The sequence below is a fragment of the Giraffa tippelskirchi genome, chromosome 14, assembly GCF_054371585.1.
Source record: "Giraffa tippelskirchi isolate mGirTip1 chromosome 14, T2T-mGirTip1v1.2.pri, whole genome shotgun sequence".
NCBI lineage: Eukaryota > Metazoa > Chordata > Mammalia > Artiodactyla > Giraffidae > Giraffa > Giraffa tippelskirchi.
This window is the reverse complement of record NC_137288.1, coordinates 53,718,646-53,741,307: the sequence shown is the minus strand read 5'-3', so window position 1 is coordinate 53,741,307 and position 22,662 is coordinate 53,718,646. Positions and strand designations below refer to the sequence as shown.

Sequence of the window (22,662 nt, the reverse complement as noted above, 5' to 3'; positions counted from 1 at the left end):
TTGCTAATAAGCACATTTCGCCACTTGGGGTCAGCCTCAATGGTAACAAGAATATTGTAAAACCTTATGTTTTAAGTTGGTTTGCTATATCATTCAGAGGGTCACATACACGTGAGTTGTGCTGTGTGTCTCCTGAGCCAGTGGTTCCAGGGTTATAGAAACCAGGAGCAAGAGGGCAGGTTATGTGTTCATTCTTTTCATGTCAAACATGAAAAAGTGTAGACCCAAGCTCTTGCAGATAGAGATGGTGTGGAGGCAGACTTTGTTGTCGTTCAGTCGATAAGTCGTGTCCCACTCTTTGCGACCCCGTGGACTGCAGTGTACCAGGCTCTCCTGTCCATCCACTGTCTCCTGGAGTTTGCTCAGATTCATGTCCATTGAGTCCGTGATGCCATCTAACCATCTCATCTTCTGTCGCCCCCTTCTCCTCCTACCTTCAATCTTTCCCAGCATCAGGGTCTTTTCCAATGAGTCAGCTCTTCACATCAGGTGGCCAGAGTATTGGAGCTTCAGCTACAATTCAGACCTTGTAGGTTTTAAAGTTCTTTTCCTAAATATCATCAAACATAGTTCTTTAATTTTTTTTTTTTAAGTAGAGCTGATGAACAATATTGTGATAGTTTCAGGTACATAGCAAAGGGACTGAGCCATATGTGGGTCCATTCTCCCCCAAACTCCCCTCCCATCCACGCTGCCTCATAACACTGACATAGCTCTTTAACTTGCTACAGAAGGGAAGTGGGAGAAATTTCTGGATTTTGTTCATTTTTAAAATCACCACGTATTGTCATATTGTGTGTTGGGCATTGTGCTGTAACCTTGCTGACACTCCACCTGTGAGGTGTGTTGCCCCACAAGTTATTAACCACGGAAGTGGCACCTGATGAGGCTCATCTGAACAGTTAAGTGATTTGCTCATTCACCTGCCTTGACAGTGTTAGGTCCCGTCTAGAGCTGGCCGACAGTCTTTTTTTTTTCTGTGTCACAGGGCAGTTGAATCTTGCTTTCAATCACCAAATGCCTTTTTTATTTTTTTTTCTTTCTTTCTTTTCAGTGGAAGGATAATTAAAATATTGTGCTGGCTTCTGCTATACATCAACATAGATCAGGCATGGGTATACATGTCTCCTCCCTCTTGAACCTCCTTCCCACCTCCTGCCCCATCCCACCCCTCTAAGTTGTTGCAGAGCACCAGTTTGAGTTCCCTGAGTCATATAGCAAATTCCCACTGGCTATCTGTTTTACATGTGTTCGTGTATATGTTTCCATGCTACTCTCCATTCACCCCCTATCTTCCTACACCCCGACAGTCTTTATTATTGTGTTACTCCTTATTACTGTGACCTTCCTGCCTTCCAGCTGTGGCTTCCCTTCATTTATCACTAATTTAGGTCATCTGCCCTCCTGAAGGTTCTGGAGGATGTGAAGGTCATAGCACATTCCAAGTATTTGGTGGGTAAAATCATTTTTGTCCGAGTAGCACCTGTCTGTCATGGGAATGTTGGAGGCACAGTATACCCTTTTTCTTTGTATTTTAACCCACTCGTGTGTGAGGGAGCCAGTCGTTGGAGCAGAGGTGGGAAGAGTACTGTGTGATCCTGTGTGTCTGGTTATCAAAGTGGTCAGTCCAAACTCTTGTGGCTGGATTTATATTGAAATTTATACACAGCTTGGAAGTTGTATTCAGGGTCAGATTTGATATCAATTATTTTTACATTTACATCTATCAAGTTAATTTTTGATGGAAATAAACTTCAAGACTCCAGGTAGATTCAGCGCTTCATTTCTGGGGATTGGCGGCAGTCAGGCCCTGGATTAGCTCAACTTTTGCATTTGGATTACATACAGAACAAAAGTATCACTGATCGAGCAATTGGGTTAGCATGACTGCAGGGGACACGTTTGCTCATGGAGGAACAAGCACCCCATCTGTAATGTATTCAGGTCCACACCTGCCAGCACTCCGAGTGCCACATCTCTGACCCGCAGATGCTGCACAGACAGTGAGGTCTTGGTACCTAATCTGAGAGCAGGTAGACACGCCCCTGCCTCTTTTATGTACATACTTTAAGGAAATGTTTTTTGAAATATTCATAGATTGAACTTTAGCTCAGTGTTGTTGTTGAGTCATGTCTGACTCTTTGCGACCCCATGGAGTGTAGCACCCCAGGTTTCCCTGTCCATCACCATCTCCCGGAGCCTGCTCAAACTCACGTTCATTGAGTCGGTGATACCATCCAACCATCTCATCCTCTGTTGTCCTCTTCTCCTCCTGCCTTCAGTCTTTTCCAGCATGAGGGTCTTTTCCAGAGAGTTGGCTCTTCACATCATGTGGCCAAAGTATTGGAGCTTCAGCATCATTCCTTCCAGTCAATATTCAGGGTTGATTTTAGCACGTTATTCCAGCTTAAATTCAATTGTGAAATTAAATATGCTCTGGGACAGGTTTGTTCTTAGGAGTAAAGATCGTTTCTGCTGCTGCTGCTGCTGAGTCACTTCAGTTGTGTCCGACTCTGTGCGACCCCATAGACGGCAGCCCACCAGGCTCCCCCGTCCCCAGGATTCTCCAGGCAAGAACACTGGAGTGGGTTGCCATTTCCTTCTCCAATGCAAGAAAGTGAAAAGTGAAAGTGAAGTTGCTCAGTCATGTCCGACCCTTAGCGACCCCATGGACTGCAGCCTACCAGGCTCCTCCGTCCAAGGGAGTTTCCAGGCAAGAGTATGCGTTATATTGTCACAGATTGAAACTGGATATACCAAGTGCTCAAGGATCTACATCTGGAGCCTTTTATTCTTCACCCATCGCAGAGCGCCCACCACACAGTAGAACTTCAGTATACACTTGCTGAGATAAATCATGATTTTTCTGCCCAAGCCGAATAAGGCTAAACCTAACTTGCAGTAAAATCATGAAATGATGTATTTTTAAATCAATTACTTGTTACTTTGAGAACTTTCAGATTTACACAAAAGTTGCACAGGTGTCATAGTTAATTCCTCAAACTCTTCATGTCCATTCAGCATTGTTACCATTTTGGCAATTTGCTCTTTTTCTCTCTACAGTTGTAATTAGACACACAACTGTAGTATATACTTAATCTTCTTTGTTGCACCTTTTAAGATGAAGTTGTCTAGACCTAACCATTAGGCTGTATCTTCTGAGAGCAAGGCCAGGCTCCTCTGACAGCAAGTTCAGAAAGAGTAACATTGACACAGATCAATTATGTAATATGTAGTTCATTGTCAGATCTCACCAGTCAACCAGTAACATCAGTTATAGCAACTGTCTTGCCTTCCAGGCCTCTGGGCTGCATTTAGTTGTCTTGTTTCTTTACTTTGGAAAAAGTTCTCAACCTTTATTATTCATTATAGAGAGTTTTGAGGAGTCAACTTGGTTTTGTTTCCTCATGATTTAATTCAGGTTCTGCTTGCTCCTTCCGTCCCTCCCTTTCCAGGGATGCTATGTAAGTAATTCCCTGGTTTTCCCAGTGCTTGTCTCAAAAGGCACCACCTGATGTCAGTTCTCTGCCCTCGGTTAAGGTGTGATGCCTGCCAGCTTTCTCTGCTTTAAGATTCTTTCCTTTTCCTTCTGTTGTTAGTAAGGGCAGTGGTTTGACTCCAGGGGATTTTCCATTCCCAGACAAGCTTTCCGCACCTCTTGGCATTAGTGTGTGTTGATGACTCTCACCTGAATCAGTTATATTTCCTCGCTGGCTTTCTGCTTTTCAGAAGATTTTGCCCTTCCTCTCTGTCTGTTGGCTTATTTGTTAAAATGTGTAAAGCCCCAAATGTTAAGCTCTTACAAAAATGATTAAATCTGTATGATTTGTCTTGTTATCTTTCATTTTCTGATATAAAGGACTTGCGAACCAACAAAATTGGGCAAGTTTATTGTGGCCTTAGCATTATCAAGGGGAAGATGGAAGGGAAACAGACCATTGGCTTTTTCCTGTTTTAGCAGCTCTTCCTAGAGGCTGTGTGGGGATAGAAGGATGTTTTTGATCAAGCTTGGAGAAAGTTAGGGTGTACACACGAATCAGTTCTCTCAGGTGCCTGGCTTCTCAGAGGTGCTAATATGCTAATGATGTTGGGAGTGGGGGGGTGTAAAGTGCTCTTAAAGGACCCTCATCCCCTCACCGGTGTCTGGACCACCTCCTCATGAACAGTTATGAGTGAATAGGCATTCTTCAGGAGCATGAGACTCCATTATCTGGGTTTGTTTGTTAATAAAAAGATTAGCAAACAGGCTTTGTCTTCTGGGACTTTATCTGTGTTTAGTTTGGAGGGGAAGAGGAAAAAAGAAAAAAATGAAACACTGCAACTGCTGGTGGAGAAAAGCAGTTCATGGGAGGAAGAGATCTTTATCAGGAGTAGGAAGTACTTCCTGGATGGTATTTGTGAGTAGGTGAGTTTCAACTGCAATGAGGGTAAAGAGGGCAGAAACGGAGCAGATGGAGTCGCTTGGGAGTAGAACTTGTGGCACCTGCAGGAAAGAGCCCCCAGCGTGGGCTGTGGGGGTGGGGTGCATCCAGGTGGGTGGGGGAGGGGAGGCTTCCAGGCCAGGAAGCCTGGTTAGAATGAGGAGACAGTTGACTATTGTGATGGTGGAGGGCAGTGGTCTTCACACTTAACTACTGGGTATCTTCTAAAATAATTTAGAAAACTCACATTTTTAAAGTTTAAAGGTATTTTCAAAATGAAACTGTCATATCACTGTTAAAAATAGAATCTAAATAGTATAGCACTTATATACACTATTAGCCGTTTTCAGAAATCCAAGAATAAACTCTTTAAATTGAAGGTTTTCCATTGTTCTCTGATCTATTTCCTTAACAAAATTTTACCTTAATATATTTTTATGCTTGAAAGTTGTGTTGATTACCCTGTCACTTTTTTTGGCACCGAAGATATAAGGAAAAATTGAAATTTTTAATTTCCTGTGGGCATAAAAATCTTTAACACTTTGTTTTCGTTAGTATTATTAATACTCAGTTGATCCACCAGAATGTATTACAAATTATAATAAACACTTGGTAAACAAAATTTTATTGAATAAGCATCTAATTAAGTGGAGCTTTTAAAAAATAACTTATGTATCCATGGGTGAATATAATTTATTGCTCGAATGAGACTATATTTAGCATAAGTTTTACTTTTTATTTTCAGAGCTATAAGCACAGAGAAATTTTGTTGATGTAGATAAGTGGATGGAAAGAGTTTTGCTAGTAGTGCCACTAATTTTCTTGAATTTCTTCCAACCTATATGTCAAAAATTTGAAAATTATTTTTAATGAGCTATCAGTCATTCAGTTATTTTTAAAGTAAAGGACTGTGGAATGAATACCTGACTTGTGAAAGTAGGTATTACAGCCTTCAGAGAGCTGGTGTCTTAACGTGTTCGTCCGTGTGTCAGAGGGTCCCTGTGCTGTGCAGTGGAGGGTTTTTGCTTGGGGGCCATGCAGTCTTGAGCTCAGGGAGGTGGGAGATTGTGGATGGGAACAACTTGGGTCCACACCCTAGGTGCATGTCTGTGATGGAGCATTCCTGGAAGTAGGTCTGGAATAGCCCTTAAAGTTACCCACTTGACTTACTCCGGGGGAAAACTTCATGTACCTTGCGTGTATGTGTGCTCAGTTGCTTCAGTCATGTCCTACTCTTTGCGACCACACGGACTGTAGCCTGTCAGGTTTCTCTGTCCATGGGATTCTCCAGGCAAGAATACTGGAGTGGGTTGCCATTTCCTTCTCCAGGGAATCTTCCGGACCCAGGGATCGAACCCATGTCTCTTACGTCTGCTTGCTGCATTGGCAGGCAGATTCTTTACCACTAGCACCACCTGGGGAGCCCTCTTATACCTTACGGGGTTCAGATACCTCAGTCTACTCTAAGCAGACGGTATCAGAGCCTCTGGATTGGGATATTGGAAACTGAGAGGTATGGGAATACAGAAGACTTTTTATAAGTTGAATTCATAGTTCTTAGCGACTGAGAGCGGGGGCAAGAAAAGTGCTTTGAAAAGTACCTGCAGGCCTCATGCCTGAGAACTCAGGTTAGTGGGGAAGTGATGGTCATTAGAGAGTCAGGAGGAGGAGCTGATTTTTTATAAGACTAGTTTGGACAGTTGGGTTTTCAGAACACACATGACGTGGAGGCGGAGACCCTAAAGGACCTGCAGCCCTGGATGCGGGGACCAGAGCAGGAGAGTGTTGGGGTCCTCTGCATTGCGAGTGTGGTTGAAGCTGCAGGCTATCCAGGCGAGGAGAGGCATGTGTGTGAACAGTGCCTATATGAGGACAGAGTGGGGGGAAAGAAACCACCTACACAAAAGACTGTGAAAGAAGCAAGCAAGGATGGTCTAGAAAGGTGGGAAATACTCAAGATGGAGTACTTATTCCCAGAGAATCCAAGAACTAGAGAGCAGGCTGTCGGTATGAGGGATGTTGAGTCCTGCATCAAGGCCACAGAAGCAGAGCCCAGGACCAAGGTCACCTTCAAGCTGGCTGAGCCCCTTTGTAACTGTTGCCAAAAGCCCCTGATGATCACCAACAAGCTTCCTGACTCCCAGCTAGGCAAAGATGCCCACTCCAGTGAACAGCCTATAGTGTCCCAGCCAATCATCTAATGCCAACCTTCCAGCAGGGATTTTTCTTTGTCTTCAGGCTCTAGTGCTCTCGGAATACCCTGCACTTGGGAGAGACATGACGAACTCTGCTGCTTTCCTAATGAACAAGATGGTTTTAATTAACAATTGATCATTTAAAATCACATTTAAATCACTTATTCATATAGTTGAATAAGGATGTCCACTGCTCACAGGAGGTAATGGTTGAATTTAACTATGTTGTTGCTTAGAAAATCTCAAAGGCAGGTTTTCCAGCCAGGTAGGAAGATTTTGCAGTCTTTGAAATGCAGAAGGCCAGGTTGATCCAGGCCCCTCCTCTCCCTCCAACCTCACTTCTGTGTGAACCCTGTGCCCTGAAGGTCTTCTCATCTGTCTTGATGTGACTTGGTTTTCCTTGACACCCTGTCCCCAGGCTTCTTGGGGCAGAGTACACTCGTCCACCCTCTGTCCTGCGGTGCAGCCCGGTGTCCTCCCAGGACTATCTGGGCTGTGAGGCCTTCTCTTGCTCTCCGGGCACACCTAGCAGTGTAAGGTGAAGAACACATTGTGTGTGCTCTTAGTAGCATGTTTTTGTCTGTGCATGCCCGTATATACACGTGTGTGCATAGACACTTCTGTGTGTACACACTCTGTCTAGGTTTTGTACCTGTGTTCTCTGTTGAGTGCCTGACACTCACAGTAAACAGGAGACAGCGTCCTGCTTACTGGTTGAATGAGATGGGTGAAGACATTTAAAACTCAGGGAAACCATGCTGAGGTTGTCTCAGAAACACATGATTTGTAGGTTTGAGGGAATATTGATGTCCTAACTTGACACTGTGTTAGGTGCGTTATAGATGTCATCTTTGTGTGTCTGAAAGTCTTGACAACAAACAGGTGTTTGTGTGAGGAAACGCAGCCAAGTTAATGAATGACCTGCACAAGTTCACATGCAGAGTTCACGAGGAGCAGGACCTGAGATTTGGACTCAGATTTGTCTTAACTTTAAAGAGCCTCTGTCCTTGTCACGTTACTCTCCCTGTAACCATGTAGGGGTTAATCATCTTTAACATTTCAGATGGGTCCACCTTTCAAATTTTTATGTTTTAAGACGTCGTTTTCCTTGAATTTAAAACAGCTGGAAGTTGGGGTGTCGGTTCCTGTGGTTCTGGGTTTCTGCTGGTGCCCTAGTGGGGCCGGAGCAGATTGGAGCCTTCCTGACCTGCAGGGGTGTTGATGGCCACCTCTGCTGTGTGGCCGCTTAGTTTCACACACGGGGAGGGATTCACTTTTATAAGTAACAAGATGAACGCCCTTAGCGCTTCTTTCTCTTGTCCCCCTTTCCTGGATGTCCTCTTTATTGATTCTGGTCTGATTTGAACTAGAAGGATCTGTTGACTCTGACTTGAGACAAGACGCACTAACCCTTAAGGATAGGGCTTCAGTTCGTATCCCAGGTTTCTTTTCCTGTAAGGAATTCTCTTGGAATTCACTAAGAAACACAAGTTTTTGTTGACACTTGAATCATTTAGCTTCCTCATGGAAGCTTTTATTTTATAATTAAATATTAAATTTTGAGAAATGAAGATTTCCTGCGCAAGTGTAGGAATTCTGTCTCATGTTGATCATTCAGGTCATCTTCATTTTTCCTTTCCATGCTGGTCCCCTTTCAGCTACCCAGGATGGGTTTACAGAGGAAGAGGAGCCTTGGGGTTTGGGGAGTATAGATACAATTTGAAAAAACATTTTAGAGTGATCATTGTTTTCATTGCTTTTCAGTCATTTTGAAATTTCAAATGACATTAAAAGCCAACGTGATTTTTTCACTTCATCAGTGGAGGAAGTTGGATATTTAAAGCAGTGAGCACTATAAGGGGCTATTACTGTGTAATGTCCAAGAATCCAGAATCAAGTAATTGATCTGGAAAGGAGGGGCAGCCTTGGAGCACATAGGTCAGGTGATGAAAGATCCTCCTCCTCTCCTGAGATGCTCCTTGTCTGTTTTGTCTGATGATAAAATAGCCACTCTGGCTTTCTTGTGCTGTGTCATGTTTTATGTCTTTTTTTCTTAATCCTTTTCTTTTCAACTCATGGGTTGACATTTGGACTTTAAAAATACACTTCAGATAGACAGACTATAGTTGAGTAACATCTGTAGTTGTTACCTTGTTACTAGTTTGTGATTCTCTATCTTTTGACTTACAATGTTTAGTCTACTTATAAGTAATGTAATTATTGATCTGATTGCGTATTTCTCTTCTCTCTTTTTCTCTCTGTTGCTCCTTTTGTGAGTTTCTTTTGAGGTTAGTAACTCAGTATTTTTTAGCATTCTATTTTAATTCCCAGTTGGCTTTCTAGCCATCCTTTCTTGCATGTTTCAGATTGGAAGTGGAAGTGTTAGTTGCACAGTTATGTCTGACTCTTTGTGACCCCATGGACTGTAGCCCACCAAACTCCTGTGTCCCAGGAATTCTTCAGGCAAGAATACTGGAGTGGGTAGCCATTCCCTTCTCCAGCGGATCTTCCCAACTCAGGGATCGAACCCAGGTTTCCTCTATTGGAGGCAGACTCTTTACTGTCTGAGCCAGGGCTCCTAAGGATTGTAATTTGCATCTTTAATCTACCATAATCTATTTAAAATTAATGTACTGCTTTGCATAAGCTATACACAGTCCTTGTAGCAGTATAGCTATGTTTACACTCTGTGTTCTTTCTTTTTTATCTGATGATGTTATTGACTGTACCATCATTTATGCTGTAGGATTTTTCTTTTTTGGTGGTGAAAGCTTTATTGATTATTTGTGTGTTTCTCCTACTTGTCATCTGAGGCAGGCATTTGCAGGATGGCTAGATAAAGACTTAAGTATGCGGTCTGTAGCCACAGTAATTAGATCCTTGCTGCCTCCATAAAGAGGAGACCCAGAGCCACTTAGTCCAGTCAGGAGTTGATGAGGAAGTCCTGACCCTGGAGAGGATGTTCAGGCAGGGGGCATCCACCAGTGCTGGCGGGAGGCGGCAGCGCTGGGGAGCTTACGTCTGCCCCAGCGCCCTGCTGGGGCACAGCACTCCCTTCCATGTAGAGACGATGTGAAGATAGACGGAAACACAAGTGGAGGCAGAATATGGTTTGTTACCTTCTCAGCGTTTCTCAAATATAGTTGTTTAACAATCTGTGTTTAAGCCTGTTGGGGGTATTTATTAAAAATGATCGCTTCTGAGCCTCACTCCACACTTGCACAATCAGGGTCTGAATATGAGACGTGGGGGGTCTGCCTTTTAGAGTGAGTGCTCCAGGCTTGTCCTAAATACAGCCATGCATGACTGTCACTGTTCTGGCACTCTTCCCACCAGCCCCTGCCTTTTTAGGGACCAGAACCCGCATTGTTCGTGTTTATCTTTAAGATTGACAAGTGTGCAACTGATGAAACAGTTTGGTCATAGTCATAGAATTCTAGAGCCTGCATAAAGGCACCTTCCAGGTCATGCCAGTCAACAATCCTAGAGGGGAAACAGGCCAAATGATAGTGTCTGGGTGGTTTTACAACTGATTCATAACGCATGAGGTACTTTGCTGTAACTCGTAGATCAGAATAACCTGGTAAAATCTTTCTGTAAGAAATTATTTTCATGTTAGGTGTTATTTTTAGTCCAGTTTAACAATCTCTGCCCTTTAATTGGGGGTGTTTAGAGTGTTTGCACTTACTGTGATTACTGATATGGTTTGATTTGCCTCTCATATTGCTGTTTTCTGTTTGTCTCATTTATTTTTTCTTCCTTTCATCCTCTTTTTCTGCCTTCTTTTGGTCTGAGTATTTTCGATGATTCCATTTAATGGCCTTTATTGGCTGACTTGCTCTATGTTTCAGGTGGGTTTTGGTGTTTAATAGCGGCTGCAAAGTTTGTAATCAGTGTGGTCCTCTGCTTCATTACCGTCAGTCTACGTGTATACAATCTGCCTCACTCTTTCTCTGCCTTTGTGCTGTCGTAATCTTACGCTTTGGGCTTCCCAGGCGGCTCAGTAGTAAAGAATCTGCCTGCCAGTGCTGCAGGTGCAGGAGACGTGGGTTCAACCCCTGGGTCGGGACGATCCCCTGGAGGAGGAAATGGTAACCCACTCCAGTATTCTTGCCTGGAAAATTCTATGGACAGAGGAACCTGGTGGGCTACACTCCATGGGGTCACAAAAGAGTCGGACACAACTTAGCAACTGAGTACGCACAGTCATATATTTTACTTCTACACATATTATAAACTTCACAGTATATTTGTTCCTCTTTATTTTACAGTGCATAGTTTTGCCTTAAACAGTTATCTTTAAAGAGTGTTTTGGTTTTTTTTTTCAGTAAGAAGAGGTGTTTGTGTTTGCCCACATATTCACCGTTTCTGATTAGTCTTCATTCCTTTGTGTAGGTTCAGATTTCCATCTGGTGTAATTATCTTTTTGCTTGAAGGACTTCCAGTATTTCTTGTAAGTTTGCTGCTAGTAATGTCTGTCAGCTTTTGTATGTCAGAAAAAGTCTTTACTTCACCTTTATGTTCAGGAGACATGAATTCCAGAGACACCTGAGCGATTCCCGTTTGCTCGGCCTGGAGGTGTAGGTTGGCTTTTTCAGTCCCTTGAAGACCCTGCTGTGCTGTCTCTGGCTTGTGTTCTTCCTGATGAGCAGGCTGCTGTGATTCTCGTCTTTGTTCTTCGCTATGCAGTGTGAGTTCTCTGACTGCCTGGCAGAATTAACTGTCGGTGCCTGACACTTCATTTATTTACAAGTCGTCAGTGTCCCGGCTGAACGTATGGGTTCCCAGGTCTGTGGGATCACTCTTTTCTGGCCGCTCTGTTTGTTGGTCACACGACTGAGCATCTGCGGCCTCTGACCCCTGTGCTTCTCGGGGCGGTTAGAACGCACCCATCAAAGGAGGAGAGGAAGCCCCTTGTCATCCGTGGCCTCCAACCCGGCTTCTCCTGTGGCTGTTTGTCCTCCAGACGCAGCGAGGGGCGGGTTGACCTGTGCTGCCCGGGAGGCCCCGGGCGCCTCTCCGTGCACAGTGTATGAGGAGTGTTCTCATGTCTCTGATAGTTGGTGTGGATGACTGCAGCTCAGAGTCTGATGTGATTGTTGTACCTTCAGCCCTGGACTTTGTCTCACAAGATGACATGCTGACGCCGCTGGGGAGACTGGACAAGTATGCTGCGAGTGAGAACGTATTTAACAGGTATGTGCATGTGCTCTCCACTGGGGGAGGCGGGAGGGTGGCTTTTGTTGCACGAATTTCAGTTAACAGAAGTACCCAGTTTAAAGCAGCTGTCACTGCCGTGGGCAGTTAGAGTCACTCAGCTTCACTGCTGGTCACAGCTGTGGCCGCCCTTTTACTCGTTACTCCTCAGTCCTGTAAGAAAACGCACTCTTTCTTGGCTTTTTGGCAAAAAGCAGCCAAAAAACCCCAGTACTTTTTTGCTATTAAGCATCATTTTGACGGTCATGTGAAGTGGCTACTGAGAAATCTGCTATTCCTCCAGCAGAGGGCGGTGTGTCCCTGCCGTGTACCAGGTGACTGGCCATCAGAGGCGCAGGACACGGCAGTGACCAGCGCTCACTCTCCCCAGTTGCACTGTTTCTCCACCTAAAGCCCCCAGACCACCTGGATCAGACTTCTCTGGGAATCGAAAAGTCTTTCTAGCATCTTCTGAGTATAGATGTATGAAACTCGTTTAATCAAATATGTAAAGATAACATTTTATATAATGAAAAGTAATTATATTTTCCCCCTATTTATGATAATTGAAGATATTAATAGCTACTTAAGACAAATTTTCAGTGACCTTAGAAATTTGTGAGATAATGGTGAAACATTCTGGTCAATGTTCAATTTCATCTTAATTAAAATAAAATCCATACCAGTATTTGTCACTTAGAAAATTGTCACTTATAAAATGTGTTAAGAAAAACTTTTTAAATCCGTATGGATTCTGGCTTTTAAAGTTCTGAGTACTAACTGCTGGGTGCCACTGACCGTGGTATAATCTTCTGTGCAGACAGATGGTGGCCCGGAGTCTGCTGGACACGCTGAGGGAAGTGTGTGATGATGAGAGAGAGTGCATTGCTGTTCTGGAAAGAATCAGCAGATTAGCTGATGATTCAGGTATGTGTTTATGCAGAGGAAGGTTTCTTTTATCAAATATAAGTTTCTAAAAACTAATGAAAAACTTAAGTGTAACATGAGGTTTCTTGGAAATATTTCCTAAGTAAATTATCTAACCCATGAGTAACAAGAAAATAAAAAACCTGTTACTAAGATCCAGACATTTTATATACCAGGCCCATTTAGTTTGACTTTGGAAATTTTTCAGAAGAACAATCTAAGAACATTGTTTTGCATCATGTACATTCATAATAACTTTTATTACTGTAATAAAAACTTTAAACTTTTTTGAATAAGTAAAAAGGGATGGAGTGGGCTGTAAAACTTTTTTGACAAAAAATGCATTCTTACTTAAAAAATGTTAATCACTCGTTGTAAAACTAAAGCTGTTTGTCTCTAAAGTGCAGATAGGAGAGTCTGCTTAAGAAAGAGGTAAACTTGTTTTGAGACTTAGAATACAGTTTATTACGTTTTTAAAAAATATTTTTCACTGTGGCAAAACATACATAAAATTTACCATTTTAACCTAATATTGCTTTGAGCATAGTCCTATGTTTGATTTTAGAAACAATTCAGAAATAAAATTTTTTCTTAAATCCATGATCTCTTTATTGAAATTTGTTATTTTTCCATTTCTATCAAACTTTTTGACATGTCAGCATTCTCATCCTTTAATTTTTAGATGAGCTCATTTTTTGGTGAGCGTCTCTTTTTACGGGAATATGTTTACTATTCACATCAGCCTTAGATAGTTTTATTATCCTGTAGAAAAAAAAATTAGTAAGCTCACTAATATTCTATTACTATCTCATACAATGTTCTGTGTAATCGCTCATGTATATGCTTGATCCAAAGTGGTTTTGGGAGAGTGTCATCAATTATTTTTACTTAAGTTTATTTTTGATTTGGCAGAGATAAACAGTTTAACTTAAAATTTTGGCACTGCTGTATTCCACTGTATTTATTCCTTTCTCAGTAGAGACCTAGATGTTTTTTCAGGCAGAATTTGTATTTCTTCTGCCTGTTAACCAATTGCACTGATGTTTTTTAATATGTGAAAGTGAAAGTGTTAGTTGCTCAGTCGTATCCGACCCTTTGCAACCCCATGGACTGGAGCCCGCCAGGCTCCTCTGTTCATGGGATTTCACAGGCAAGAATACTGGAGTGGGTAGCCATTCCCTTCTGTATGTGTTCTAAAATGTATCTCAAGTTTTTGAGTTCCTGATAAATGTCTCTGTTGACATTTATACTTGGGATATGTGTAAACAGTACATACTCTATGCCGGTTCTAGATTGAATGCTAGAGCCGTTACCAAGATGAATAGGAATTCCTGTCATCAGATTAACAGTTGAGTGAATGCAGCCGACATACTAACAATAAGCGGTAACAGGGAGGACTGGGGCTGGGTTCAGACAGCTGGTGGCATCTGAGATGGGTTTGATGGCACAGAGGGGAGAGGAAAGGAGAGGTGTAGGGGTCTGGGAAGCTTAGGACACTGGCCCATTTGGTCAGCAGTGGGTTTACTAGGCCTGAAGTTTAGAAAAACTAGGCTTAGGTGAGGAGCCTGAGGGCTAGATTGTAAAGATTTATACTGTGCTGGGCCTGAGAGTTCACACCTCTTGTGATTTGAAACAGGAATGCAGAGAGCGTTGACTTGAGAAGCTGGGTTGGCAGGAAGGGCTGTGGGGCGGCTCCTCTGACTGTTAGGAGTCGTCTGGAAACTGTCAGGGCTGGAGGGTTGTCAGAGCTTCCTTGAAGTTGAGGGTTCTAATCTCTCTGTCAGATGTCAGGAAGTTTTGGTCTTAATATTTTTAATGTTACGTTTCCTCCACCTCAGACTCCTATTTTTTTTTAAGTTTTCTTTTGTCTAAGTAGATGTTTTATTGTTGTTGTTGTTCAGTTGCTCAGTTGTGTCCAGTTCTTTGCGACCCCGTGGACTGCAGCACACCAGGCTTCCCTGTCCTTCACCATCTCCCAGAGCTTACTCAAACTCATGTCCATTGAGTCAGTGATGCCATCCAACCATCTCATCCTCTGTCGTCCCGTTCTCTTCCTGCCCTCAATCTTTCGCAGCATCAGGGTCTTTTCTAATGACTCAGTTCTTCGCATTAGGTGGCCAAAGTATTGAAGCTTCAGCATCAGTCCTTCCAATGAATATTCAGGACTGATCTCCTTTAGGATAGACTGGTTGGATCTCCTTGCAGTCCAAGGGACTCTCAAGAGTCTTCTCCAACACCACAGCTCAAAAGCATCAGTTCTTTGGCGCACAGCTTTCCTTACACTCCAGCTCTCACATCCATACATGACCACTAGAAAAACCATAGCTTTGACTCTATGGACCTTTGTCGGCAAAATGTTTTATACATTTTATGCATGGGTCAAAATACAGAACTCCTGTTAGATACATCTATTGTCTATAATGAAGTCTTTGTAAAGTGAAATTAGCTGGTCTTAGTTAGTTTGGGGGTTTTATTTGCCTTGAAGGGCTTCCTACCTCAAGATCCAACTTTTTTTTTTTTTGACCTTGCCCTACAGCTTACAGGAGCTTAGTTCCCCAATCAGGGATTGAACCCCTTGCCCTACAGCTTACAGGAGCTTAGTTCCCCAATCAGGGATTGAACCCGTGCCCCCCTGCAGTGGAAGCACATAGCCCTAACCACTGGACCACCAGGAAAATCTCTTAAAATGTTGTCTTTTAGTGCTTTTGATCTTTTAAAAAAAATTTGGATCTCTGATTCACCTAGAATTTTATGTATAGAGAGTAGTGTAAGAATCTCACCTTTTTTCCTCATATAAGCAGCTTGCTTTCTTACCGTTACTCAGGGGACGGTTGGTCTTTTTGAAATGCTGTCACATTTAAATTTGCCATATGCACTTGGGTCTTTTCAGATTTTTTTTTGTTGTTTTCAATCTGTCGGTCTCCTGTAGCATTGCTGACCCTCTGTCGTCATAGTTAAGTCTGACTATAAACCCTGCACTCACTGGCTGCATTCAGGTTAGGAGCCAGTCCTTATAGCCTGTCCTAGGGGTTCTGAAAGAGCAGAGTTTGTGGGTGATGCCATGTACAGTTGACCTGAATTCAGGTGGACAGGTCCAGTTCTCAGAGGGAGTGACCACAGGCTCCAGGTGGGCTCTGAAGACAGAAGCCGGGAGGGGGTGACTTTGCCGTGACTGTGAAGAGCATCACAGAGCGGAGAGCGTTCCCTGAGGACTCATGATGCCGGGAGGAGAGCCTGGGGCTCTCCTGGGGGCTCTCCTGACTGCCCGCCTGGCGAGAACCCTGTGCGTGGAGGACGCATCCGCTCACCTTCCTGTTGTTTCTGCAGAGCCGACTGTGAGGGCAGAGCTGATGGAGCAGGTGCCTCACATTGCCTTGTTCTGCCAAGAAAACCGGCCAGCGATCCCGTACGCCTTTTCAAAGTACTTGCTGCCCATTGTGGTTCGCTATCTCGCAGATCAGAATAACCAGGTAGGAGGGCCCTGTCCACATTCCTGCAGAAGTGTGTGCTGTCTGGTGGTCTCCTTAGAATGTTCCTTCCACTTAGACCTGGTCATTCGGTTTCTCAGAATGACAAAATGACATCTCAGAGAAGAAGGGGCAGAGTCTAGGAGATCGCTTTAATGCTGCAACAGACAGCGCCAGCAGCTGCTGCTCCCCTGCCACCCTTCCAGGCGGCCCCCAGAAGTTTGTCACTGGGAGACCTCTTTTCCAGGAGTGGCCTTTCCGTTCCCCTTGATCTGTTATGACACAATCCACCGAGTTCTGTCTTTGCAGAGCAGCCACCAGTTTCTATCTGCAAGGTTGTGCTGCTTGTGACCCTTTGGTTGGATGAGGAGTCTGCAGATTTGTGAACTTCATGCCTTAGGGTTTCATCATACTGTGCACATGCCTTGTTTACATGTTTGTTTTTTCCCAGGTAAGAAAAACGAGCCAGGCAGCTTTGCTGGCCCTGCTGGAGCAGGAGCTGATTGAGCGCTTCGATGTGGAGACCAAGGTGTGCCCCGTCCTCGTGGAGCTGACAGCCCCCGACAGCAACGACGACGTGAAGACGGAGGCCGTGGCCGTAAGCAGAGCTCAGTTTTTCAGTTCAGGGAGATGAACTAATGTGTGACTGTAGGAGGTGACATTAGACACGACGCCACGTTACATGTGGTAGGGTTTGTATGTGCTGGGTATCAGAGTAGCCGTGGGTCATGGAATTTGAAACACAATGCTGGGCTCAGAGCGGACACAGGCTTCCAAGGGCAGAGGTGTCTTTCCTGGGGGGCTCGTGCCATGTGGAGCTCCTGGGATGATGGTCCTTGCTGGGCTTGGAGAGACCAGGATGCACGGCAAGAAAATAGTGAATCGGCTGTGAATTCATCTCATCAAAAGGAAAAAGTAAGATGGCAAAGCTGGCCAGGATCCTTTTAAAAACCCTGTATTGAATGAAGATGCATTTGAGCTCCTTGAGTTGCTGTTGAGCACTTTTCTAGGCACTGTGAGAGCACAGTAAGAAAAAAGAGTGATGCTGCCTGTTGCTCCTGTCCTTGATGGCATAGTCTTTGCAGGGAGGAATATATGATATAAGTTATGATTACTAGAAAAACACAGATTAAGTTGTCATGCACATAAAAAAGTCAAATATGGTGAGTTTTCTGATTTTTGGACATGGTTAGCAAATAGTTTGATTACTTGAGAGCCATTGCAAGTTGGGCTTGAATTACATGTGTTAGTATGTTATCATTTACATCTGTGGTTCCTCAGTTCAGAAAGTAAGAATTCTTATGATAGAAAAGTGATCAATCCATCTGAAAATTAATTTAAATTATTTAGGTAGTGAGAATTTGCTATTTAAACCTAATACAATGGCATTTGTGTTGATATGAAAGAAAATTACACTAGAAATAATTTAATAGTGCTTCTGGATCTTTTGTAGGATGAATTATATTTTCTCTCGTGCCTTTCATTGGAAGTTCCATTATTTTATTTTTAGATACTTAGGTACCAGTTAATAATGAATTTAAATAGTTTTCAGTAATTGCATTTTTATTGAAGTGAAAATCACATAATATAAAATCAATCATGTTAAAGTTCACAGTTGAGAAGCATTTAGTACATTCATAGTGTTGTATCACCTCTGTCAAGTTCCAAATCATAGATTTTTTTTTTAATTTCACAAACTTCTCAAGAAAAAGGAAATCGATTTTGGCATAATGGTTTATATTGAGCAGAGTTTAACTTGCAGTGTTATAATTTTTGATGTGATTTAGGAATAGTAAAACATTGTAATTAACAAATGGCTATACCCAGTGCTAGTGAGAAACGTGTGATTCTCTCACAAATGGTTTGTGTTTATTCTGTTAACGTTTTGCATTCCTTGTCTTCCCAGTTGTTCTGTTTTGGGAATAATTCATCCTAAGAATTTAATTATGCCAGATTGGTGATGCTGTGTATGTTTGGATCATTAGCTTGGGCTTGGAGATGCCTGGAAACAGTCTGGAGTCAAGAAACCACACTGCTTTAGGGGGTGGGGGTTGTCCGTGTCCACCCGCCACTCTGAGGGTCGTGGGTCTGATAGGGATGGACCACCCTGACCCTGTGGGCCCTGTGACTCTGTGGGCACAGAGATCTTGCCATTTGTTTAGGTCTTTCCCTCATCTCCTCAGTGTTTGGTAGTTTTCAATAGCTCATGTATGTACTGTGTTAAATTTCATGTTTGTTTGTTTGTTTTTCATTATTGTGAATATTTGTATACATTTTCAGTTGTTTGTTGCTAATTTATAGAAATGCTTTTTTTTTTCCCTTTCTATCCTATGTCCTGCAAACCTCCTAAGCTCACTTGTTTGTTGCAGTGGCTTCTTGGTAGGTTCCTTGCGATGTGGTCTGTAGACAGTCATGCACATATGGGTAGAGTCCCCTCTCTTTCCAGTCAGTTGCCTATCCTCCTGGTATTTGCCTGGCCGGGGGTGGACGTAATATATAATGATGACAGACCAGCAGATTTCCGTATATTGTAACTGGGGGGAAGGTATTCAAATGCATTGAGCTGGTTTTCAAACAGTCTGTCCTCACTTTGCCCGGAACGGTGTTACCCAAATCCTGTGCATCTCAGACCTCTGTCCATGCCTTCCTGGAGCCCTGGCTTTGCAGAGTAAGCACGTGGTCTTCCCGTTTGCAAGTTTCAGAGACAGTGGTCCTTTGCACAGTGAGGACTGGCTGTGCACAGTCTTTTCTTAGCAGTGCGGGTGCACCGTGTCCAGACCCTTCTTGTGGATAGTCTTTCCTTCGAGCAGTCACCATTTATTCTCTTATCAGGGAAATGTAGGAGTTTGTTTGTTTGTTTACTTTTATTAGGCAAAATGATTAATAAGGTTGAAAACTATAGGTAAAAATGCAATTTTTAGGATTTTCTCTGGGTTTATTGTACCTTTAATAATCACTGGGTTGATTCTGTTGGTAGTAGTTAATATCTGTTTTTCTGTCTTCGACTTGGACAAATAAAATTTTGTGATGTATAAGGACGTCATGTCATATTTTATGCTTCCTTAAGTTATATACTTTTAATAAATTGGCAGAAGTCTTAGTTTGAAGGTGCATTCAGTATGTCTGTGGTCTCATTTATTTTAGATAATGTGCAAAATGGCCCCCATGGTTGGCAAGGACATCACGGAGCGTTTGATCCTCCCTCGGTTTTGTGAGATGTGCTGTGACTGCAGAATGTTTCATGTTCGAAAGGTATTGTGGTGGTGGTGTTTAAGATCCATGGTTCTTCTCGTGGTTACTGTATTGATCCGTGGAATTTAAAAATTTCTTTTCAAAGAACACTATAATATTTTGAAATGTCAATGACGCTTTCATTGTCAGGTCTGTGCCGCCAATTTTGGAGATATTTGCAGTGTCGTCGGCCAGCAAGCTACTGAGGAGATGTTGGTAAGGCCTGCAGACAGGGACTGAGGAGAAAGCAGTGCGTCACAGAGCAGCACCTGAAGTTTGAAATACATACAGTGGCCCCCAAATTGTATTAATACAGTTCCAGAAAGATAGTATGACTTCGAGAGTTTAAGTTTCTGTAATCTGGGTGTTTGTATTATGTTGTGTTTAAGGACAGTTTGTTAAAAATGCGGATGTGTTAAGAATCATCAATCCCTTTTTAACTCCCATTTCTATAAAATCAGTTCTTATTTATTCAAATGAATCTTTCATTTTATTGCAACCCTAGAGTACTTTAGTGACCAATTAGATTTACAGCAGGTGATTTTTAAATGGTTAGTTCATGGGATGTAAGGGCTAAAGTTAATGTGCTCGAAGAGTTTTGGAAACCACCTATTATGCAGAGTCATTAAGTACAAACTCTTGAGCTGTACTTGTCAGGAGTGTCTTTGCTTTTCCACAGTCAGTAGTGGAATGAATTGGGTGTGATTTATTTAAAGCTGCTAATTGCTAATATTAAATGGGTCTTCTAAATTTTGTTAAGCTAATGTTTTAAATGCTGGGAAAGTGAGAAATGAAGTAAAAGTAACTGAAACCCGCGTGTGTCTGCCTAACGATTGGGGCCCCTCTCGCCCAGCTGCCCAGGTTTTTCCAGCTCTGCTCGGACAATGTGTGGGGCGTCCGCAAGGCCTGCGCGGAGTGCTTCATGGCTGTGTCATGTGCCACGTGTCAAGAGATTCGACGGACTAAACTATCAGCACTCTTTATTAATTTGATCAGTGATCCTTCACGTTGGGTAGGGCTTTGCTTAATTATCATTTTTGTAAAACAGTGCATTTTACAGAAAATATAATTTTAATCCCACAATTTAAGAAATAATTTATCATTTAAGGTATGTTATTGCTGATACGTCTGGGAGTAGACAATGGACTACTATATTAACTTTTTTTAAAAAAACAGGACAAAATTTCTATTTCATGCAAATATTTTGTAGGGTCTCATATTCACATCCTCACGGTTTGGATATTCAAGCCAAGATTAAAAAGCGTAAAAGTAAAAAGGAGAAAATGATTGAGGGGGAATTGTAACTCCTAGCTGAGAACGGACTCAGGGTCTACTCCTGTCCTTTCTTCCCTCTGTAGGTTCGACAAGCAGCTTTCCAGTCTTTGGGACCTTTCATATCTACGTTCGCGAATCCATCTAGCTCGGGCCAGTATTTTAAAGAAGAAAACAAAAGCTCAGAAGATACATTAGTAGAAGACAAAAATAGGTAAGATCTTTAAAAACTTTGCTTTCCAGTTTTACTGCTTGTGAGCAATTTTTTCAGTTTCACTACTTTTATTATGTTCTTTTTGGAGAGTTTATTATTTCTCTTGATTATAAAAATTGGTAAATATTTTTTATAGAATCTTATTTTAAATACATTTGTTAAACATCTCTGGTTAATTGTGTATTGAAATGAGGAGGAGAAAATGCGTGTAATGCAACTAGCTTGGTGCTGGGCACATAGAAAGCTGTCGTGATAGATTCTATAATTTTTGAGTAAGTTTATTTAATCATTAATTTACCTAGTAAAACCATCTGTTAACACTTAACAGAGAATATACAAAGTAATGGTTATACAATTTAAAGGGTTTGGTTTTTCAAGGAATAAAACCTAATTTAGGAGTATGTGTTACTCTACAGTCAGTTTCTTACCATTATTTTCCTCTTTAGTCAATTAATTTTCTTTTGGATGTTCGAGTCTCTGTCTGCAGAATAATGATTATGTCAGTAATCATAATAATTATTATTTGTCAATTGAGGGGGAAATATTTTAATGATTAGCCCCAAGTTAGTGTACTTATTGGGGCTTCCTTTATAGCTCAGTCAGTAAAGAATCTGCCTGCAATGCAAGAGACCTGAGTTTGATTCCTGGGTCTTGAAGATTCTTTGGAAAAGGAAATGGCAACCCACTCCAGTATTCTCGCCTGGAGAATCCCATAGACGAGGAGTCTGGTAGGCTACAATCCATGGGATCGCAAGAGTTGGACATGACTTAGCAACTGTAAGTTGCTAGCACCCACCACCAGTATACTTATTAACTGGAATATCAACTTTCAAGAGCATTTAATAAGACAAAAACTAAGATCTTGGCATCTGATCTCATCACTTCATGGCAAATAAAAGGGGAAAAAGTGGAAACAGTGGCAAGTTTTATTTTCTTGGGCTCCAAAATCACTGTGAAGGGTTACTGCAGCCATGAAATTAAAAGATACTTACTCCTTGAAAGAAAAGTTATGATAAACCTAGACAGCATATTAAAAAGCAGAGACCACCACTTTCCTGACAAATGACAAAGGTCCATATAGTCAGAGCTATGGTTTTTCCAGTAGTCACGTATGGATGTGAGAGTTGGACCCTAAAGAAGGCTGAGCACCGAAGAACTGATGCTTTCAAGTTGTGGTGCTGGAGAAGACTCTTGAGAGTCCCTTGGACAGCAAGGAGATCAAACCAGTCAATCTTAAAGGAAATCAACCCTGAGTATTCATTGAAACAACTGATGCTGAAGCTGAAACTCCAATACTTTGGCCACCTGATGCGAACAGCTGACTTACTGGAAAAGACCCTGACGCTGGGAAAGATTGAAGGCAGGAGGAGAAGGGGACGACACAGGATGAGATGGTTGGATGGCATCACTGACTCAATGGACATGAGTTTGAACAAACTGTGGGAGTTGGTGAAGGACAGGGAAGAGCCTGGCGTGCTGCAGTCCGTGGGGTCGCAAAGAGTCAGACACGACTTAGAGATTGAGTGACAACAATAAGGCAACCAAATTTTAAAGCTTAAAGAGTACACCTCTGATTTTTACTTTAAATTTTTTTTTTTGCATTTAATTTTAAATTGAGTTTTAGTCTTTACGATTTACTTTAGTATGTCCTTGGGGGAAACAGCACAGACCTACCGTACTGCACGGGAAACACACACAGACCCCAACAGGTGTGCCCTGGCCAAGTTCCCGGGTGCCCG

At 42.4% G+C, this 22,662-nt stretch overlaps 1 protein-coding gene across 17 annotated transcripts in view; it reads left to right on the top strand.

The window, feature by feature from the left end:
- Positions 1 to 22,662, top strand: part of PPP4R1 (protein phosphatase 4 regulatory subunit 1) — a 50,102-nt gene that overhangs the window by 6,302 nt on the left and 21,138 nt on the right. For 4 of the 17 annotated variants that reach the window (XM_081561639.1, XM_081561638.1, XM_081561651.1 and 1 more), the window contains 8 exons: positions 11,677 to 11,812; positions 12,633 to 12,739; positions 16,067 to 16,209; positions 16,658 to 16,804; positions 19,351 to 19,458; positions 19,588 to 19,653; positions 20,291 to 20,449; positions 20,796 to 20,923. In XM_081561639.1, the coding sequence (XP_081417765.1) occupies positions 11,677 to 11,812; positions 12,633 to 12,739; positions 16,067 to 16,209; positions 16,658 to 16,804; positions 19,351 to 19,458; positions 19,588 to 19,653; positions 20,291 to 20,449; positions 20,796 to 20,923 (994 nt within the window). Of the gene's footprint in view, positions 1 to 4,278; positions 4,406 to 10,044; positions 10,165 to 11,011; positions 11,070 to 11,142; positions 11,307 to 11,676; positions 11,813 to 12,632; positions 12,740 to 16,066; positions 16,210 to 16,657; positions 16,805 to 19,350; positions 19,459 to 19,587; positions 19,654 to 20,290; positions 20,450 to 20,795; positions 20,924 to 22,662 lie in introns of those variants that run through there. The other 13 variants (XM_081561643.1, XM_081561642.1, XM_081561653.1 and 10 more) reach the window with 9 other exon arrangements.